Here is a 21,354-nt window from a genome sequence, read left to right on the forward strand (position 1 = left end):
GGTGGTGTTCCCATGCGCCTGCTGGCCTTGTCCTAAGTGGTAGAGGTCGTGGGTTTGGGAGGTGCTGTCGAAGAAGCCTTGGCGAGATGCTGCAGTGCATCCTGTGGATGGTACACACTGCAGCCATGGTGCGCCAGTGGTGAAGGGAGTGAATGTTTAGGGTGGTGGACGGGGTGCCAATCAAGAAGGCTGCTTTGTCCTGGCTGGCGTCGAGCTTCGAGTCTTGTTGGAGCTGCACTCATCCAGGCAAGTGGAGAATATTCCATCACACTCCTGACTTGTGCCTCGTAGATGGTGGAAAGGCTTTGGGGAGTCAGGACACCTCCTCGCCGCAGAATACCCAGCCTCTGACCTGCTCTTGTAGCCACAATATTTATATGGCTGGTCCAGTTAAGTTTCTGGTCGATGGCGACCCCCAGGATGTTGATGGTGGGGGATTCAGCAAATCTAATGCCATTTAATGTCAAGAGGAGATGGTTAGACTCTCTCTTGTTGGAGATGGTCATTGCCTGGCGCGAATGTTACTTACCACTTATCAGCCCAAGCCTGGATGTTGTCCAGGTCTTGCTGCATGCGGGCACGGACCACTTCATTATCGGAAGGGTTGCGAATGGAACTGAACACTGTGCAATAATCAGCGAACATCCCCATTTCTGACCTTATGATGGAGGGAAGGTCATTATGAAGCAGCTGAAGATGGTTGGGTCTTGGACACTGCCCTGAGTAACTCCTGCAGCAATGTTGTGGGGCTAAGATGATTGGCCTCCAACAACCATTATCATCTTCCTTTGTGCTAGATATGACTCCAGTCACTGGAGTGTTTTCCCCGATTCCCATTGACTTCAATTTTACTAGGGCTCCTTGATGCCACACTCGGTCAAATGCAGTCAAGGGCAGTCACTCTCACGTCTCTTCTGGAATTCAGCTCTTTTGTCCATGTTTGGACCAACGCTGTAATGAGGTCTGGAGCCGAGTGGTCCTGGTGGAACCCAAACTGAGCATCGGTGAGCATGTTATTGGTGAGTAAGTGCTGCTTGATAGCAGTGTCAACGATACCTTCCATCGCTTTGCTGATGATTGAGAGTAGACTGATGGGGCGGTAATTGGCTGGATTCAATTTATCCTGCTTTTTGTGGACAGGACATACCTGGGCAATTTTCCACATTGTCGGGTAGATGCCAGTGTTGTAGCTGTACTGGAACAGTTTGGCTAGAGGCGTGGCTAGTTCTGGAGCACAAGTCTTCAGCATTATAGCCCGGACGTTGTCACGGCCCATAGCCTTTGCTGTATCCAGTGTACTCAGCCATTTCTTGATATCAGGTGGAGTGAATCGAATTGGCTGAAGACTGGCTTCTGTGATGGTGGGGACCTCAGGAGGAGGCCGAGATGGATCATCCACTTGGCACTTCTCGCTCAAGATGGTTGCAAATGCTTCAGCCTTGTCTTTTGCACTCACATGCTGGACTATGTCATCATTAAGGATGGGGATGTTCACAGAGCCTCCTCCCCCCCCCGATAGTTGTTTAATTGTCCACCACCATTCATGACTGGATGTGGCAGGACTGCAGAGCTTTGATCTGATCTGTTGGTTGTGGAATCACTTAGCTCTGTCTATAGAATGCTACTTCCACTGTTTATCATGCATGTAGTCCTGTGTCATAGCTTCACCAGGTTGACACCTCATTTTTAGGTACACCTGGTGCTGCTCCTGGCATGCTCTTCTACACTCCTCATTGAGCCAGGGTTGATCCCTTGGCTTGTTGATAATGGTAGAGTGAGAAATATGCCGGGCCATGAGGTTACAGGTTGTGCTGGAATACAATTCTGTTGCAGCTGATGGCCCACAGCGCCTCATGGATGCCCAGTTTTGAGCTGCTAGGTCTGTTCTGAATCAATCCCATTTATCACGGTGGACGTGCCAAACAACACGATGAACGGTGTCCTCAGTTTGAAGACAGGACTTCATCTCCACAAGGACTGTATGGTGGTCACTCATGTCTCCAGATTATTAATCCAGGCCTTTGGATTACTAGTCCAGTAACATAACCACTATGCTGCTGTACCCAAGTAAATGGGCTTAAGTGGGCACTCCCATCTTCTCTGACATTTAGTAGAGGCTGGATTAAGGTAACTTGACTCAGTGTAAATATCATCTTGCATTAAGTTATGATCCTTTGAACTTTGCAAAATTAAGACAGGCTATCCCTAATTATGCTGCCCTCCCTCATCAGGAAGCTTATGACTGAATGTGGTTGCAATGTAAAGAGTTGATTTGTTAGTTACCCAGTGGACTGATTCCAGCAAAGAGCTACAAGCAAAGACAAAGGCCTAATGGCTGCCATTGAAGTTCCTAAACATGAGGGAGTGGAGGGGGAGTGGGGGGGGGAGGGAGGGAGGGATTGGGGTGGGGTGGGAGAAAAAGAGTCACCTCAATGTAATTGGCAATTGGCATTTAATAAGGCACTTAGATCTAATTGATTGCAAGTCACCAATAAAGGAATCATCCAACCAGTGAGTTGCTCACTTTCAGGCTTATTCTCTACAAATATTCCATTTTATGGTATAGTACAACTCTTTTCTAAAGATGGGCTGTATCCCAATCAGCTCAAAATGCACTATATTTACTCCAATTTTAAGGCAATCCAAGTTGACGTCATCTCAGGGATTGGTTTCATGGCAGTGTTAATTCAGACATATGCCAGTGTAACTCGGTATCCAATCCGATGGTGAATCACCCTTACTACACCCACCATAATTCCTGTTCTACTTGCCACATCACCACTCAGCATCCCGCACCACAACTGTCAAATTTTCCTTGCCATCAATTTTCCTTGTTACCGTAATTAAGTCAAACTGAAGTGTTGGCATGTGAATGTAAACAATATGCACGCCCAAGTCTCAAAACGAAGGTTTTAGTATGCAACTGTCTCACTGAGATTGTTCAATATAATGAATGGCATTTTGCTAATCTGTCTGCACTGAATTGGCATCCTGAGCCTGAATTAACATACCATAAGGGTATATGTAACCAAGTTTCAATTTACAGTTTACACGTTCTGGCACAGGCACGATGGGCCGAATAGTCTCCTTCTGTGCTGTATGTTTCTATGATTGTCCCCTGATGGGGACTGTTAAGAGTTGGAAGGCATTCAATGGGGTTTGTGCTGCCACATTCACATTGGATCACCCTTAATGTCAGACTTTGTCTGGCATGGAAAGGACTCTCAATGCAAACACTTTTCGGTTTTGATTTTGCAAGAGCTGAACTTTAACACTAAACAAACTAGAAGTGTGATATGTTAACTTATCCAGAACACACACATACACACGAGCCCAAATATCCGCCACTGATTAAAAGAACAACTTTTTTTTAAAAAAATGTATATTTGCAGCATTATATAAAAAAACTGTGGACATTATGGTACATTTTGCTGAATGTATACGGACCGTCTCTTGGGTTGGGATTATTGGGCCCAGGTGTGATGCAGTGATTTTTTCCTGTGGCTCATACAGCTTTACAGTGCATTCAATGTTCCCCTACCTTGAGGTTATTAAATCGGGAGTGTTTCTCTTTTGCGGGCGGGAACTCGGTCGTCGAATCATCCTTTTCCTTGAGTGGATTTTCCATTTTGTAGCTTCAAGCGGTGGATAAATTAAGTGACAATTTGGGTGGGTTGCACTCGATAAAGAAACTCTAAAGTGATTTCTACAAATGTAAAACAAGGCAAATATTTCGGCTTAGCAACGAAAGTAAACAAATGGGTACAAAATAACGAGAAATTATTAAATTTAGCATGGAATAAGTGCAAACTTGCCTTACTTGAAGCCCTGGTAGAAGAGAGGCTGAGCAGTTCTTTTTGATGACAGGACTCTCGCCAATGAGCCCACCCCACTGCCATTAATGATCAACGCACTGAAATCCCGCTTACCTTTAACTCCTGAAACCAAATTATGATATTAACTCTTCCCATGACTCGCTGGGAACTCAGCTTTGCTCTGATTTAAGTGAGGAACATTCCCAAGATTGACCATTATTGGAATCTCAAGACCAGGGGGAGAAGGAATGGCCTCTGATATCTCGTCGGTTTCCAGAGGGATGAAACCCCAAGAAATCTCAGGAAAGCAAAGCAACACCGTTGCTCATTCGGAAAAAGTATTAAAAATGGACACGTGATAAGGCTTATAAACATGTGATCTCCTTACACAAATATGCCTTTCAGCCCAACTTATTAAGGATGAATTAAGGCAGAAGGTTACAGTACAAGCATTTAGCGGGATAGTTTTCGTTTGTTATGCTGAACTGCGACACGTTTAATGATTTAAAGTTCCAATACATTTATAAAATACATTTTTAAAGTTCTACATCAGAACGGTGTAATAATTTTGCAACTAATTAACTCACAACATAAATTAGAGCTTTCTCCCTTTAAATGTTAATACGTGAGCCACTAGGGCATAAACCACTCGCAAGAATGTAAAAAAAGTGAAATGAATGGAAGTTACATATTGGAAAAAGATGCAAGAAGTAAACTTTTGAGAGGGGGGGGATTCTATTTACATAAAATTGCAACTTGATTTCAACTTTGAATGAATGACACTCACCCAACGCTGCTTTAAGTGCATTTGGGATGTTCTGAGAGCGACGGTGCAAAATAAATACAAGTTCCTCTTTAAGATCAGTCAAACACTGTATTAACCAGTCGATTTTTCCGCACGTCATTTGAAGATTAAAAAGACACAACTTGTACTTACCGTTCTACTTCCTGCAAATTCCTTGTACATCTTTCAGCAACTCGCTCCTCAAATGACTGCCGCAACTGTTAACAGCCCAATTAAAGGTGCAAGGGTATTACGCCTTGCAAGTAATCACTTAAACTATTCAGCTTCTTCTTGTGAGTACATTTTCATTTAAATGGCCATTTTGGCAGAAACGTGTAAAGTAACGAGGAAGAGGTAGATCTGGGGACTGAACTGTGGGACGTGTAAGTGTATTGAACGGGATTCTGGTAATACATTTACCCCATGGTCATTAAAACTGGATATGTTTGCATTCAATTAGATGCAAGATTACATTTTTCAAGTTCGCTATTCTGACTGGAAGAAACCAGTCACTTGACCCATGCAAGTGAACTGACTTATTGTTGATGGTAAATTTCAACAAAAGCCATTTATACCGCACTTTTCATTTTTAAAAAAAAGTCTCAGAGAACTTTTTTTTAAATTCTCGGGTTGTGGGCATCGTTGGGAAGGCTGGCATTTATTACCCATCCCTAGTTGCCCTTGAGAAGGTGGTGATGGGACTTTGTCTTGGACCGCTGCAGCCCGTGTGGTGAAGGTGCTCCCACTGTGCTGTTATGTAGGCCAAATAATAGCTCGAAGCAGAGAGATGAAGGGCAAGTAAGAAGGAATTGGGCGAGGGGAGCGACCTGAGGCACCGGCCGCTCCCCAAATATTTATTCTAGTGTCCAGCTCAATGGCCTGATTCCACAGACAAGCCCGTATAACCTATAAACTGAAATATAACCTTATGTATGGCGTAATCTGGATGGAGGAGTATCCCAAGTGAACAATACAGCCATTTACCATCACTGTGTTCACGGGACACAGTGGGGGTGAAATTGGGTTTGGGCGTTAGCGCCAAAAGGGGGCTAGCGAATCGGCAGCCCGTCATACACTCTGCTCAAATTTCTAATCCAAAATCAGGCGGAGTGTAGAACGGGAGGCCGATTTGCCAGTTTCGCGTTGTCACCTGAGATGGATTCCCCCCCCAGTAGCCTGAACCCCTCCAGTGTCTGCCTTAAGCCTTTCTAGGTCATAGGCAGCCTAGCCAGATGTAAAATTAAGCTCCTTTAATACAACTCCCAAGATATACCTTAGACCTGCCATAAGGAGCAATGGCCCCTTACTGCACTTTTTTTTCTCCTTCTCTCACAGTCCATCCTTAAGGCTTCTCTTGTGAGTGAGATTGCCAGTTTGTATCTCAATTTGTAGACAACAACCGGGAATTTCCTCAGAGCAGTGCTTGCTCCGTTGGTGTAACTTTGCACGCATGTAAAGGGGGTTTCTGCCGCACTTCAGGTGGTGGAGAGGGAGCAGATCCGAGGAAATTCCCGACCAATGATTGACTGTGTACCCATCCACTAGGAGGTGAGTTCCATCTGCCCAACCTAAGCAGTCTTATAACCACAAAAAAGTTAATTCAGTCTGGGGTGCATCTGACCCAGGCCTTTGAGGTGAAAGGACTGCGTGCTGCTGTACTGCATCAGCTAGTGTTCATAGTGGTTTATATTTAACATCATTATCAGGGGGAAAGGTTACAAGAGATGTAACAATACACAGAAAACAAAGCTTTCTGAAACAGTGCAGAAACACAGGCAGGTTTGAATTGGTAAAATGCATTTAGATTCTTTACATATTTAAATTAAATGACTACTTAAAATCATAAACAATGGTTACTAAAGGGAATGTGCAGACTTTCCTCTCATTTTTCTATTGAACATACAACACTATTAGTTCCAAATAATGGCCAAGTCTGACATCTTAGAGACATCTTTGTATCGCTCACTCTTAACACCAAGAACTATGAAATCTGCATTTACAGATGATTTTACTTCCAGTTGCTATTGGATTTTGGTTTGGCAAGCACAATTAAAATGATTCAGATGACCATTACATGGACATTTAGTTATGAGTACTGATGTGGGAATTTTTGGACAAACAGCAGGTGGTTTTGTGCAAACAATGTTTTAGCTAATCATTAAAATAAAGTCACCATTGAACCATAAAAGGGAAAGTGATTTTATTCAACATTGAAAACTGATTTAAACTCCTAAATTGGAAACAAGGGCCTAGGCATTCCAGCCTCATCCCACTGGTTTCCCGGTGGGATCTGGAGTGGACTAGGCAACAAAAGTGTTTGGGGACACACTACCATGTTATCGCCGACCTCCCACACTTTTGCGGAGCGCTGGCATCGGTGGCATAAAATGCCCCCGTCCGTATGGGGGCAGGTGCCTGCAAATCATATTGAGATGGCCTCTGCCACGTTTCTCTCCATTTGCCCCAATGGAACGCTGGAGGCAGGGGCTGCCTGTTAGATGCAGGGGCAATTTGTCAGGCCCAGGACTCCATTCAACGGTCAATGGAAGGGGCAAAATAAAATCTGTTTGAGGCAATGACCTGTGCAAGGGTTAAAGGTTTTAACCCAAATAATGCCATTTTGCAGGCAGCACGGAGGCTGTCTATATTCTGACACTATGCTAGGCCTTCTCCAAAGTTCCTGCTTCTCCTTTGTCACACCCCTTGCTCCTCCTCACCTGTGAACAGTGGCTGACCCGTTGTTACACCCTCAAGCTCGCTAGCTGCAAGCCGTCCTGATACTTGCAAAACCCAATGAGAGCAATACAAGGTGCTGTTCTGTCATGGGACACAGGTTATGCTGCCAGGCTCCTGTTCCAGATCTGAAAGGAACCAGTGGTAGAACACTGGCTTCCTGACATACCTTTCAACAGAGCTTACTTACATGACAAGATTTTATTTTATCCCCGTATGTCATCACTTACCTTTAAGTGACCTCATCCCTTTAATGTTACGAAAAGAAAGACTTGCATTTATTTAGTGCCTTTCATGACTTTAGGACATGCCAAAACTCTTTACAGTCAATTAAGTACTTTTGAAGTGCAGTCACTGTTATAATGTAGTAAACACAGTGTTTCTTGAGAGGTAAGTGTTGGTCAGGGCATTGGGAGAACTCCCCTGCTCTTTGAATAGTGCCATGGGATCTTTTACGTCCACCTGCGAGGGCAGACAGGGCCTCGGTTTAACGTCACATACACCTCTGACAATGCAGCACTCCCTCACAACTGCACAGAAGTGCCAGCCCAGATTTTGTGCTCAAGTCTCTGGAGGGGGGTTTGAACCCATAACCTTCTAACTCAATGGCGAGAGTGCTACCACTGAGCCACGGCTGACACCTGTAGAGCAGCAATACCCCTCCCCATTCCCCTTGTAAGGCACCATTAGAGCAGGAAGGTCATTTCATTAAAATTCATGAACTGTGTTTACCCTCTGGTCTATCCAGCCTGTCCCAGACAACTGTGATGCTTTGTGCATCACAATACATACACTCCCCAACCCACCTAGAAGCCATGTGATCTCCTGGGAGACAAGAAAAAACAGATAAAAACCCAGGCCAATTAGGGAAAAAAATCTGGAAAATTCTTTTCCGAGCTCCTTAAGTGATTGAAACTAATTCAGGAGATCACCCTGGCCCTGATTAACGTTATATGGTACCTACCTTTTGTACGAGGTGATCTCCGCCCCAGCCAGAAATAGATCCATCTCTCACTTGAAGGAACTCAGCGAGTCAGCGTCCACCGCACGAGCTGGCAGCCTGTTCCACAGGTCCACTATTCTCTGGGAAAAGAATCACCTCTTGAATTCCAACCTGGTTCTGGCCTTACATAACTTGAGAGTGTGACCTCCTGGTACTCCCTAACCATCATGCACAGATCTTTATGCATGGATATAATTGACTGTAATAAAAGTACTCACTACATTTCCAGCTTCAGCATAGTATTTCCCATTTAATTGCACTAGATCTGACAATATGTACACTGTTGCAGTCTTTGCTGCTCTCTGAAAAATTACATCTGAAGCAATGCATGCTATTTTCTTTCTCGAAGACAGTCTACAACAGGCACCATCATGCTGGGAATGTTGGTGACATACAACATATAAAACCCGTTGCTCACTATGAGCAGGCTATTATGGGAACCATAGGTTCAGAGGCCCTTTAGGTCCTAGGGACATTTGGAGATAATACTTCTGTATTGTGCAATAACACTGGCATAAATTCACTGGGGCAATGATTTTCACTTTCATCATGTTCACAGTGGTATATGTAGTCCACTGACATTGTAACATCAAAGAAAGAAAGAACTTGCATTGATATGGCGCCCTGCACGACTTTAGGACGTCCTAAAGTGCTTCCCAACCAAAAGGAGTACTTTTGAGGTATAGTCACTATTATAATGTAGGAACATGCGACAGCCAATTTACGCACAGCAAGGCCTCTTAGGACATTTTACTTTGCTAAAGGCGCTATATAAATGCAAGTTGTTGTTGTCTAACAATCAGCAATGAGAAACGACCAGATAATTAGTTTTTCATGGTGTGGGTTGAGGGATAAATGCTGGCCAGGATCCCAGGAGAACATCAATATGTCAAGCGGTAGCCATGTGCTCATCCTGTGCCATCTTGTGTTTTTGCAGACTGGAGGAGGAAGCTGGTGCTGTTCACCTCAGTACTCTGCATCATCCTCATCACTTGAAGCAGGCACCAATCGATACAATGGTGTGTATTAGTGAGTTGAAATAGGGAAAGCAGGATAAAGCACTGATCGCAAGGGAGGAAGCAGCAAAGGTTTCGGTGTTGCTGTGCAGCGGTACACCATCGACAAAAAGAGAGCAAATTGGCACGTTACATGAAACATATTGCAGACAAGCATTCATGGAGAAGAATTTGGAGTGGGAGGGGGAGGATCCCGTTGTCGTGGTCCACGTAGGTACCAACGACATAGGTAGGACGAAGAAAAAGGTTCTGCTGAGAGAGTTTGACCAGCTAGGGACTAAATTAAAAAGCAGAACCACATAGATAATAATCTCTGGATTATTTCCTGAGCCACTAACAAATTGGCATAGGATCAATAGGATCAGGGAGATGAATGCGTGGCTCAAAGATTGGTGTGGGAGAAGTGGGTTTTGATTCATGGGGCACTGGCACCAGTACTGGGGAAAGAGAGAGCTGTTCCATTGGGACGGACTACACCCGAACCATACTGGGACCAGAGTTCTAGCGAATCGAATATCTAGGGAGGGAGATAGGGCTTTAAGCTAAATAAGGTGGGAAGGAGGGTCCCAGTGGAGAGAAATCCAGAACGCTAAAGAGAAAAGACAAGGAAGCAGTGCAAGAAAGTGATTGGGGTAAGGATAACCAGGTCGTGTCAGGAAAGGACAGAGCGTACAAACAAAAGAGTGCACTAACAAATAGGGTCTGGGTAAGAAAAAATGGTACTAGGACAAATAGGGCCATAGTACAAAAAAATGTTAAGATGTCTAAAAATATTAAAAAGACAAATCTAAAGGCACTGTATTTGAATGCATGAAGCATTCGTAATAAGGTAGATGAATTAACAGTGCAAATAGATGTAAACAGATATGATATAATTGCAATTACAGAGACATGGCTGCAGGGTGACCAAGGCTGGGAGCTGAATATCCAAGTGCATTCGATATTTAAGAAGGAGAGGCAAAAAGGAAAAGGAGGTGGGGTGGCGTTGTTAGTGAAGGATGAAATCAGAGCAATAGTGAGAAAGGATATTGGCTCAGAAAATCAAGATGTAGAATCAGTCTGGGTGGAGCTAAGAAGCACCAAAGGGCAGAAAACACTGGTGGGGGTGGTCCATAGGCCTCCAAACAGTAGTGGTAATCTAGGGGATGGGATCAAACAGGAAATTAGAGATACATGTAACAAGGATATTATAGTAATCATAGGTGACTTTAATCTACATATAGACTGGCCAAACCAAATTAGCAATAATACTGAGGAGGATGAATTCCTGGAGAGTGTACGAGATGTTTTTTTAGACCAGTACGTTGAGGAGCGAACTAGGGAACAGGCTGTCCTAGATTGGGTATTGTGCAATGAGAAGGGGGTAATTAATAATCTTGTTGTGCGGGGTCCTTTAGGGAAGAGTGACCATAACACGATAGAATTCTTCATTAAGATGCAAAGTGAAGTAGTCCAATTGGAAACTAGGGTTCTAAATCTAAACAAAGGAAACTACGAAGGTATGAGGAGTGAGTTGGCTATGATAGATTGGGAAGCTTCATTAAAAGGCATGACGGTGGATAGACAATGGCTAACATTTAAGGAACGAATGTATGAATTGCAACAGTTATACATTCCTTTCTGGCACAAAAACACAAAAGGAAAAGTGGCCCAACCATGGCTAACAAAAGAAATTAAGGATAGTATTAGATCCAAAGAGGAGTCATAAAGTTGCCAGAAAAAGTAGCAAGTCTGAGGATTGGAAGCAGTTTAGAATTCAGCAAGAAAGGACCAAGAGATTGATTAAGAGGGAAAAATAGAGTATGAGAGTAAACTTGCAAGGAACATAAAAGTGGACTGTAAAAGCTTCTACAAGTATGTAAAAAGAAAAAGATTAGTGAAGACAAATGTAGGTCCCTTACAGTCAGAAATGGGAGAATTTATAATGGGGAACAAGGAAATGGCAGAGCAATTAAACAAATACTTTGGTTCTGTCTTCACAGAAGAGGACACAAATAACTTCCCAGAAATGCTAGGGAACCAAGGGACTAGTGAGAAGGAAGAATTAAAGGAAATTAGTATTAGTAAAAAAATAGTGCTGGTGAAATTAATGGGACTGAAAGCTGATAAATCCCCAGGGCCTGATAATCTGCATCCCAGAGTACTAAAAGAGTTGGCCATGGAAATTATGGATGCATTGGTTGTCATCTTCCAAAATTCTATAGATTATGGAACAGTTCCTGCAGATTGGAGGGTGGCAAATGTAACCCCACTATTTAAAAAAGGAGGGAGAGAGAAAACAGGGAACTACAGTCTGGTTAGCCTAACATCAGTAGTAGGGAAAATGCTAGAGTCTATTATAAAGGATGTGATAACAGGAATCTTAGAAAATATCAACGAGATATCAACAAAATCAACATGGATTTATGAAAGGGAAATCATGTTTGACAAACCTACTGGAGTTTTTTCAGGATGTAACTGGTAGAATAGATAAGGGAGAACCAGTGGATGTGATTTATTTGGATTTTCAGAAGGCTTTTGATAAGGTCCCACATAAGAGGATAGTGTGCAAAATTAAAGCACATGGGATTGGCGGTAATATACTGGCATGGATTGAAAATTGGTTAACAGACAGGAAACAGAGAGTAGGAATAAATGGGTCTTTTTCGGGGTGGCAGGCAGTGATTAGTGGGGTACCGCAGGGATCAGTGCTTGGGCCCCAGCTATTCACTATATATCAATGATTTGGATGAGGGAACCAAATGTAATATTTCCAAGTTTGCTGACGACACAAAACTAGGTAGGATTGTGAGTTGTGAGGAGGATGCAAGGAGGCTCCAAGGCGATTTAGACAAGTTGAGTGAGTGGGCAAATACATGGCAGATGCAGTATAAGTGGATAAATGTGAAGTTATCCACTTCGGGAGAAAAAACAGAAAGGCAGAGTATTATTTAAATGGTGATAGATTGGGAAATTTTGATGTACAAAGAGACCTGGGTGTCCTTGTACACCAGTCACTGAAAGCAAACATGCAGGTGCAGCAAGTAGTTAGGAAGGCAAATGGTATGTTGGCCTTCATTGCAAGAGGATTTGAGTACAGGAGCAAGGATGTCTTACTGCAGTCATAGAGGGCCTTGGTGAGACCACACCTGGAGTATTGTGTGCAGTTTTGATCTCCTTACCTAAGAAAGGATATACTTGCCGTAGAGAGAGTGCAGCAAAGGTTCACCAGACTGATTCCTGGGATGGCAGGACTGTCATTTGAGGAGAGATTGGGTCGACTAGGCCTGTATTCACTCGAGTTTAGAAGAATAAGAGGGGATCTCATAGAAACGTATAAAATTCTGACAGGGCTAGACCGACTGGAGGCAGAGAGGATGTTTCCCCTGGCTGGGGGTCCAGAACGAGGAGTCACAGTCTCAGGATATGGGGTAGGACATTTAGGACTGAGAGGAGGAGAAATGTTTTCACTCAGAGGGTGGTGAACCTGTGGAATTCTCTATCACAGAAGGCTGTGGAGGCCAAGTCACTGAATATATTTAAGAAGGAGATAGATAGATTTCTAGACACAGAAGGCATCAAGGGGTATGGGGAGAGAGCGGTAATATGGTATTTGAGATAGAGGATCAGCCAAGATATTAAATGGCGGAGCAGGCTCGAAGGGCCGAATGGACTACTCCTGCTCCTATTTTCTATGTTTCTGTAATAGACAAAAGAAGTACTTAGTCTTGCGCCAACTAAAAAGCTGGACAACTTTAGTTAAAATATTTTGTGTTCTGTCCTCTTTCATTGCTCCATGCCTCATGCAGTTGTGCCACTTCAAACATTGGCTGGGGTGTTGCATGAGATTCAGTTCCCCCTCATTCTCTACCTGGGCCTGCCTTGCTGCAACTCTTCTTCGGCAAGCATGCATGTGTGTGCCTCTTTTGATGAAGTAAATTTACATGTCAATTGCTACTTAACAAGCTGAAAAAACCACACCCGGTCAGCGCACTAATGCGTGTTAAACCAGTTTATTTCTGGAAGCAATTCTAAAGCATGGGGCAAAAGTTACTGCCCCAACACTATTAATACTAATAACTACAAACATTAAAATAGTGCAAAACCAAAAAACCATTAGCAGAAATGTTATTGATAGCACCTGGATGGACAGCCATTCGTCCATTCTGATAAGACTGTTGCTTGCCAAGCTGCATATTTTCTGTCATCTCTCTATGATTACAATATATGATGTGGAGATGCCGGTGATGGACTGGGGTGGACAAATGTAAGGAATCTTACAACACCAGGTTATAGTCCGACAAATTTATTTTAAAATCACAAGCTTTCGGAGATTATCCCCTTCGTCAGGTGAATCAATATGATTACAATATAATTAATTCATGAAAACTTTGCTCGACTACCTGTCTATTATTAAGGTTATATATCCATGCTGATTAAGTATTCTTGTGAAATTCCGTTTGATGAAAACACTCTGACTTGCTAGTAGTAAAGACTTTTTTGATGCAATTCATAGTAAATACGTTTGTAACAATCCACATCTTTTTAAACTGCGGGATTTCAATTATGGTATGATCAAAGTTTAAATTACCAGCCTAAAATGAAACTGGATTGTTTCAAAGTTGTATTCTATGGATTATTAAATATTATTCCATGTAGTACAACATGTAAGACACCTGTGGTTAGGATTTCTGAGACTACTTTGAGGAATTTTACTTATATTTCAAGCAATAAACAAACACACTGAATATTGAGGTCTTTTTAGCCCCCCCCATCATGTTGTGACAATCTCCTGGATTGTACAAAATAAGGCCCCAGTTTTGCCCCCATTCTCTGTTGTTGTGTTGTTTAAATTTTAGGAGTAAATAATTGCCAGTTGGTTGAGTGACACGAGACTTATTGGAGATAGTTGGCTTGTCATTGGTACAAGACTAAGCAATAAGAGATGGTCGGGATATAACGCTGAGTAAATTTGCTGTTGATTGAATGTGGTTTGAAGACTGTAGAACTGCAAGGGGTTCAGTAAACAGACTGCAATGTGAAAGAATTGAGAGATGGCACTCAAACTATAGAGCACCCCCTCAACAAAAACATCTTTTTTCAGGAAATTCCGGAGATTATCAATTTATACATTATCTCCACAAAGCGTTGTTTAAAATGTAAAAACAAAAAATGCTGAGCACATAGTAGGGTGGATATTCAACTTGCTGCATGGGCACAAAGTGGCATCGTGGAACAGCTGCCCGTTATGCAATGGAAATGAAAACCAGGCAGTTACTATAATGGGCGTTCGATCAGCAACATCAGTTCTACGCCAGGCCGCAAGTTGAAAATCGACCCCGTTGTATGTGAATCGTTAAGTAATTGGATGTGTTACTGATGATACCGGGGCTTTGTGCTGAGTGTCATTGTTGCTATGCTCTGCTCCAGTCCAGCTTGCCCAGAAGTGTAACAGAAGGATCACGACAGTAAGAAAACATTTATGAAGGTATTTCAAAGAAACCTCAAACAAGAAAATGTTAAAACATTACTAAAATGGTGACAGCCAAGCTTCAAACACCACATTCAGACCATCAACATGACAGCCTAGTTTCATCTCTAGAATACTGACTTCCCCCCATCTCTACCTTAACCCTGCCAGTGCTGAAACCCTCATCCATGCCTTTGTCACCTCTAGGTTTGACTTCTCCATTTCCCTCCTCACCAGCCTTTCCAGCTCCAGCCTACATGACTCCATCTCATCTAGAACTCTAACCAACATCCAAACATCTTCACCATCACTCCTGTCCATACCAACCTCCACTAGCTCCCTGGGCCCCAGCATACCAGTATCTCTTTCCTTCCTTTCTATGACCTTTTACGACTTTACCCACCCTGTAATCTTCTCCAATCCAAAAAGCCATCAAGCATCCTTCACTCCAGCAACTATGGTCTAATAGCAGATTCAATAGTAACTTTCTAAAGGGAATTGAATAAATACTTGAAGAGGAAAAAATTGCAGGACAAAATAAGGGGAAAGAGCGCAGGAGTGGTACTAATTGGATAACTCTTTCAAAGAGCTGGCACAGGCACAAATGGCCTCCTTCAGTGCTGTAAGATTCTATGATTCTATGCTTCTAATGTTTGTTGCCCTCCTTCAACTGCACCATTGGTGGCAGAGCCTTTAGCCTCCATGCCCCTCCACTTCGGGGCTTTCTCCATAAACAGATCCATCTCAATACCTCCTTCAGAACCCCCCTTAAAATGGATCTCTTCACCCGGGCATTCAATAATCTCTGCACCTCCTGCTCAGTGTCTGTTGCTTCCACTGTAAACCCTCTGTGGCAGACTCAGTAATCGTTTTTGATCCTGGGAGCGTCCCGGGACCTGTCACTGTGAGGTGGGAATCTTCCCACTGAGCTCTAGATAATCCTGTCAGCCGTTACCCTAGAGGTTACAGTGGTCCTGGTTGGATAAGCCATGGGACGTTTCCTGGTGCTTTGTGCTAATAAGCTGCATGACTTAACTGGTTAAGCTGTACGCACACTTGGTAGTCCCTGTTTCCAACCCTTATCAGACAAACAGAAACTCCAATAAAAACAGAAAATGCTGGAAAAACACTCAACGGGTCAGGCAGCGTCTGTGGAGAGAGAAACCGAGTTAAACAGAAACTCTATCTGCGTGGAGTTTTCCATAACTTGGTTTGGAAATTCTTAAACGTGGTGTTGGGTTTCCATGGGGGTAATTTTAACCCCTAGAATGGGTGGGTTGGGGAGGGTGGGCAGTAAAAAGAGTTAGTTTTTGGAGCAGGCCCTTCTCCAATGCGCTCACTTTCGTGCAGAAACCCGGAAGTCCCGCCGGTACTTAAAGCCAGCGGGACGATACTTAAAGGAGCAATGTACCTCATTGCGATAGTTGATTTATTGGGCCGGAAATTGCTCCGACCGGCTTAGCAAGGCTCTCCGCACATCCTGTGGATAAAAAGTACGACTGCGTAGGCCACGACGTCCATTTGCTGAACTTTGAAATCTTCTCCAGTGGTGCGGTCCGAGATCAGCGCAGGCCACGTGCGCTCCGAGATCAGCGCAGGCCACGTGCGCTCCGAGATCAGCGCAGGCCACGTGCGCTCCGCGATCAGCGCAGGCCACGTGCGCTCCGAGATCAGCGCAGGCCACGTGCGCGTGCAAAGACTGTGGGAATGCGTGCCCTGCCCACAAGCAGACAAGTAATACTCATTCATTAATTGTGGCATTCTCTGTATTAGTTTAAATAAAAATTAACATAATAAGATACCTTATAAAAAGGCAAGGAAATGATTTATAATGCAGAAATTAAAAGTCAAAAATTTTTTTTATTTCTTAATAAATTTTTTAATGATCAAAAAATATTAAAATAGGAATAATTAGACATTGCACAATTTAAAATTTAATTTTTTGTTGTTTTGCAGTCATTATAAGTCACCGTACTTTTAAAAGTAGTGCAGGGCTGGTATTTTCAAGTGTACCTTCTCGTGCAGTAAGGATCTTCGTTCCAGCTGGGCAGATGGGTAAGTTTACGGATGTTTGCTGATTGTGTTTACTTGTAGCGTATTTGGCCCTTTAATTCGTAGATGTCAAAACGCCGGTGAACCAATCGGAGCAAGTTTGTGATTTCGGGGTTTTAATGCGAATGTGTGCATTCGCGAACTTGCTCCGATGGATTTGATGGCGGATGGACAGAACGCCGTTGAGGAACGAGCTGAGTAAGTTCTGCCCTGTTGTGTTTGACAAATGTAAAATAAATTTAACCTTACCTGTTCGGGTTTCCCATCGCTTCTGATTCAGGTGAGAGCAGGCGGGTAGGGCCAGATCCACGAGGCGAGTGCCTTTATTGCACTGCTTGTGGGCCAGGAGGAGCAGGAGTGCTTCATCCAGGCCCATCGAGCTCACCTGGCCGACAGGACCCCCACAATCAGCCGACCTCCTCCCACTCCAGTGCTGGACCCCTCCTGATGGTGGATCCCCCCTCCGATGGTGGACCCCCCCACAATCTTCTCCAAGGCCCACCCAATGTCGTCCGCGTCCCACACCTCCCCCCACTTCTCCCATTTCATCCAGTGTCTCATCCTTTGCTATTCTTCTCTTTGCTTCTGTGCTGCTTCTCCTCCTCACTGCTACTTTCACACAATAACCTGCCTCACACTTCCCTTCTGAGTCTCCCTTTACTTATTTTTGTGTGTCTCCTCTCTATTTCTGCTGTTTTTCTACCTCTCCCTTCACTCTCTCCCACTATGTCTCTCTTACAGTGAAACATTCCTCCAATCCCACCATCCTTTCATTACCTGTACCTTTTCCTTCCCTTCTCGAAAATAATTTCACAAGTTATAATTTATCCCTGAATTACCTTTAATCCCAGCCGCTTGTTTTTAACATTTGTAGTATTTCCAATAAAGACCAGGGGCTCGATTTTATGAGGGAGGCGGGTTGGCAGCGGGGGGGTCGACTGGGCCCGTGGGTAACTCGCCCAGTGAATTTGAGATGCTCCGCATGCGATCGCAGCCTAATTGAAGGCACGTACCGTGGCTGCCGGGTTTCGTGCTGGAAAGCTGCGCAGCGGGCGGACCGCGCAGCCGCATCATAGGCTGTCAGCTGGAGGAGCCCTATTTAAAGGGGCAGTCCTCCACTGACAGATGCTGCAGAAAGGAGCCAAAATTACAGCATGGTGCAGCCCAGGGGGAAGGCTGCACCCAGGTTTAATGATGCCTCACTCCAGGTCCTACTGGATGTGGTGAGGAGGAGGAGGAGGGAGATCTTCCACCCGGCGGACAGGAGGAAGTGGCCTGCCTCTGCCACCACAAAGGCCCGGCTCGAGGTGGCAGAGGAGGTCACCAGCACCACCAGCATATCATGTAACTGCATACAGTGCAGGAGGCACTTCAATTACCTAACTAGGTCAGCCGAAGTGAGTAAACTTACTCATTCCCCTACACTCCATCTGCCACATCACCGCCCCCACCCCTCATCTTCTGCACTGCCAACACTACTCTGTCACATCACCCCTCACACCCACTCAAAGCTCATCCTCATCTTACCTGCACTTACTCACCTCGCCAGTACTCATCCCGCCACTACCACTCAACCCAATCCTCATACCCTCTCATGCATCTCTTTCACGGTCAGCCTCACCCAACCTGCCACTACCTGCAGCCACAGGGCATGCATCACATATGTGCAGTACGAAGCGTTTGTCATGGTTGTTACCTATATTGAATTTCTGACCAACTCACATTACATATTATATTGGCACCACTACTGCCACATCTTTGCAAATCTTGTCTGGTTTGTGCAATAATGCCCTTTCCTGAGGATCACCACGAAGACCCACAACTGATGCCACCCATTGTGTCACTGCAGAGTGGGTGTAGGTGTATTTGCAGGGCTCTTTTGTGTAGACGACTGAGAGATGTCAGCGATGTCCCCGGTGGCACCCTGGAAGGATGCGGAGGAGAGGTTGTTGAGGGCAGTGGTGACTTTGACAGCAACAGGTAAGAAGATGGTGCTCAGGCCAGCCGGGAGCAGCTCGGCATGAAGGAGGCTGCAGATGTCCACGACTACATGTCGATTGACTCTGAGCCTCCATGTGCACTGCTGCTCAGAGAGGTCCAGGAAGCTGAGCCTCGGTCTGTGGACCCTGTGGCGAGGGTAGTGCCCTCTGCGACGCATCTCTCTCTGCGGTTGCCCTCCCTCCTGCTGTGCAGGTGGATGTGTCACAGCACTGTGTTGTGGAGCTCCACGTGTCAGAGGTGGACGGCGAGGCCGGCGAGGCTGGTGATGCTCTTCGCCCTCCGGAGATGTCATGACTGCAGCTATGGCGGCCCCCATCTGGAAGATGTACGTTTGAGGGGGTCCGCAAGGTAGGTACATGTGTCTGGACACCGGGGTTGAGGTTGCAAGTTGGTGAATTTTAGTGTTAGGAGGAGGGTGGTGGAGACCAAACTTTGTCCAAAGTGACAGAGTGGCCTCCTGCAAAGAGTGAGGGTCTCCCTCTCCCCCCCCCCCCCCAACCTGTCAAATGGACCTTTGCAGCTGCCACAGGCTGCAACATGTCCATTTCAACTTGGAGTGTTTCCCCCAGTACGGGAAACACGCTCAGTTGAGTTGAAAATCCCACCCCTCCTAAAATATCCTACAAATCAGGTCTGCTAATGACCTGAACTATCTAATTAATTGGTTTAAGTGGGATCCCACTGGCTTTAATTGCCGGCAGGAGTCCCGCATGTGGGGGCTGCGCGTCACTAGGGAACCCGGAAGTGGGCGGGTTGGAGCCGGGCTCCGGACCAGCCCCGGGAATCCCCGATTTTCAGAGCCCCCCCCCCCGCCACGAACCTGCCGTCATGGACGTCGGAAAATCGAGCCCCAGGTATTGGTTTGTCTGACGCCAAAAGCTCTGGAATTTCAGGTTCCTGAGCTAACCATTTTTTCAGATTTCAGCTCACACAGTGAAACAAGCTTTAATATTCATGTTAAAGCTGCTCAGATATTAGCAATAATGTTATTACTGTAATAACAATAATCTCCTAAAATACTTACATTTAAAAGAAAATACACATTGACTTCCCCAGTCTTTTCTTTTTTCTCCTGTTTTTTCTTTAATTTTGCTGTTTAAACTTTAGTCTTGTTATTTCTAAATGATGGACTCTATTTTAACTATTCTGTTTTTCTTTTGAATCACTGAATGATTTACAGCCCACGATCTCTCTCTCCCCCCCTCCCCCCGTTCCTTTCTCTCCCGATAGGCAGCCAACCTGTCAATCTGGCTGCCTGGTACATGGGAAACCTGGAAGCACAAATATTTACCTTCACTTGAGTTGTGATGCACTCATTTCGCTTCTGGGTTTCCCACATGGACCCACCTGCTCAATTCCCGGCTCCTTGCTAAAATCATGACCCACATGTCATACCCACCTCGCCAAAATAAACCTGTAAAATGCCTTGGCATGTTTCGTATTGTGAAAGGCACTATTTGAATCATAACAATAAACAGAAGATTGCACTCATATAGTACCTTTAATGTAGAAGACATTCTAAAAAACAAACGCTGAGCCATGCGGAGAGAGTTAGGAGAGGCGGTCAAAAGCTTCGTTGGGATGGTGGGTTTTAAGAAGCCAGAGAAGACACGGGGCAGCAAGTGACTGCTCAAGGAGAGAGATTGAAGAGAATGATGTAGTTGTAAGAGATGCCATGATTTTAGTCTTAGCGGGCACAGCTTAAAGTTAAAGGGGAGGGAAGGGGTCAACAGAAAATAAGACATTGAGGCAACATTTTTTCAGTAAGAGGGTGTTAGAAATGTGGAACTGCGATTAGCGGAACAGAAAACTTTGGTCGGTTTTAAAAAGGAACGGGATGAATTCCTGTTAGTAAACAGAATTCAGAGCCGCTCGTTGTAGAATCACAGTAAGGAAGCTGATGGGAGGTTTGGAGGATGAATGGCCTTCTCCTGTCCATGTTACTGTGGCCCCGATTTTAACTCTGAACGGGTTTTGGACAGTTGGGTAGGGAACTCACCCGAGGCTCCAGAAATGAGGTCTGGGGCCTCATTTAAATCCAGCTCGCCTGCAATGGGCTGGAAACAGCAAGAAAACACGCAATTTGGACACCAGGTAGGTGGCGGGATGGGCTTCAGGGGCCGTCTCGTTGGGGGAGTTCACGCATTCGGGATGGGGGGTTGGGGGGAGTCCTAAGCTTTCCTTGTGGACTCCTGCTCCCACAAGTAAAAAAAAACACTTACCTGTTCGGGCCTCATCTGGCCCTGGCTCCTCTTCCCGCTGTCTTCAACCAGTGGGAAACTCACTGAGCCTTCCCCACTCAGGCCACCAGTTAAAATTGCAGTCAGGTCCCAGTGACATCATCAGGACCTAACATGCATATTTAAAGAAGGACCCTCTTCGGTTTCAGGTGAGTGTCCTTGCTGCAGCAGGTTAAAATTCAGAATGGTGGGTTCCTGGCGGCTTTCCAGGGGGTAAGTAACCTGGGTGATTTTAGTTGACCACCCACCGTGTCTTAAAAG

The 21,354-nt window shown here is 44.8% G+C and overlaps 1 protein-coding gene across 1 annotated transcript in view; it reads right to left on the reverse strand.

The window, feature by feature from the left end:
- LOC137341820 (solute carrier organic anion transporter family member 1C1-like) overlaps positions 1-3,702 on the reverse strand; it is a 35,406-nt gene extending 31,704 nt beyond the window's left edge. Inside the window, exon 1 of the mRNA XM_068005325.1 lies at positions 3,542-3,702. Coding sequence (XP_067861426.1) covers positions 3,542-3,628 — 87 coding nt within the window. The 5' untranslated portion in view covers positions 3,629-3,702. The remainder of the gene's footprint in view (positions 1-3,541) is intronic.
- Positions 3,703-21,354: the final 17,652 nt, after the last annotated feature.

Source organism: Heptranchias perlo, chromosome 24 (assembly GCF_035084215.1).
Source record: "Heptranchias perlo isolate sHepPer1 chromosome 24, sHepPer1.hap1, whole genome shotgun sequence".
Classification (NCBI taxonomy): Eukaryota; Metazoa; Chordata; class Chondrichthyes; order Hexanchiformes; family Hexanchidae; genus Heptranchias; species Heptranchias perlo.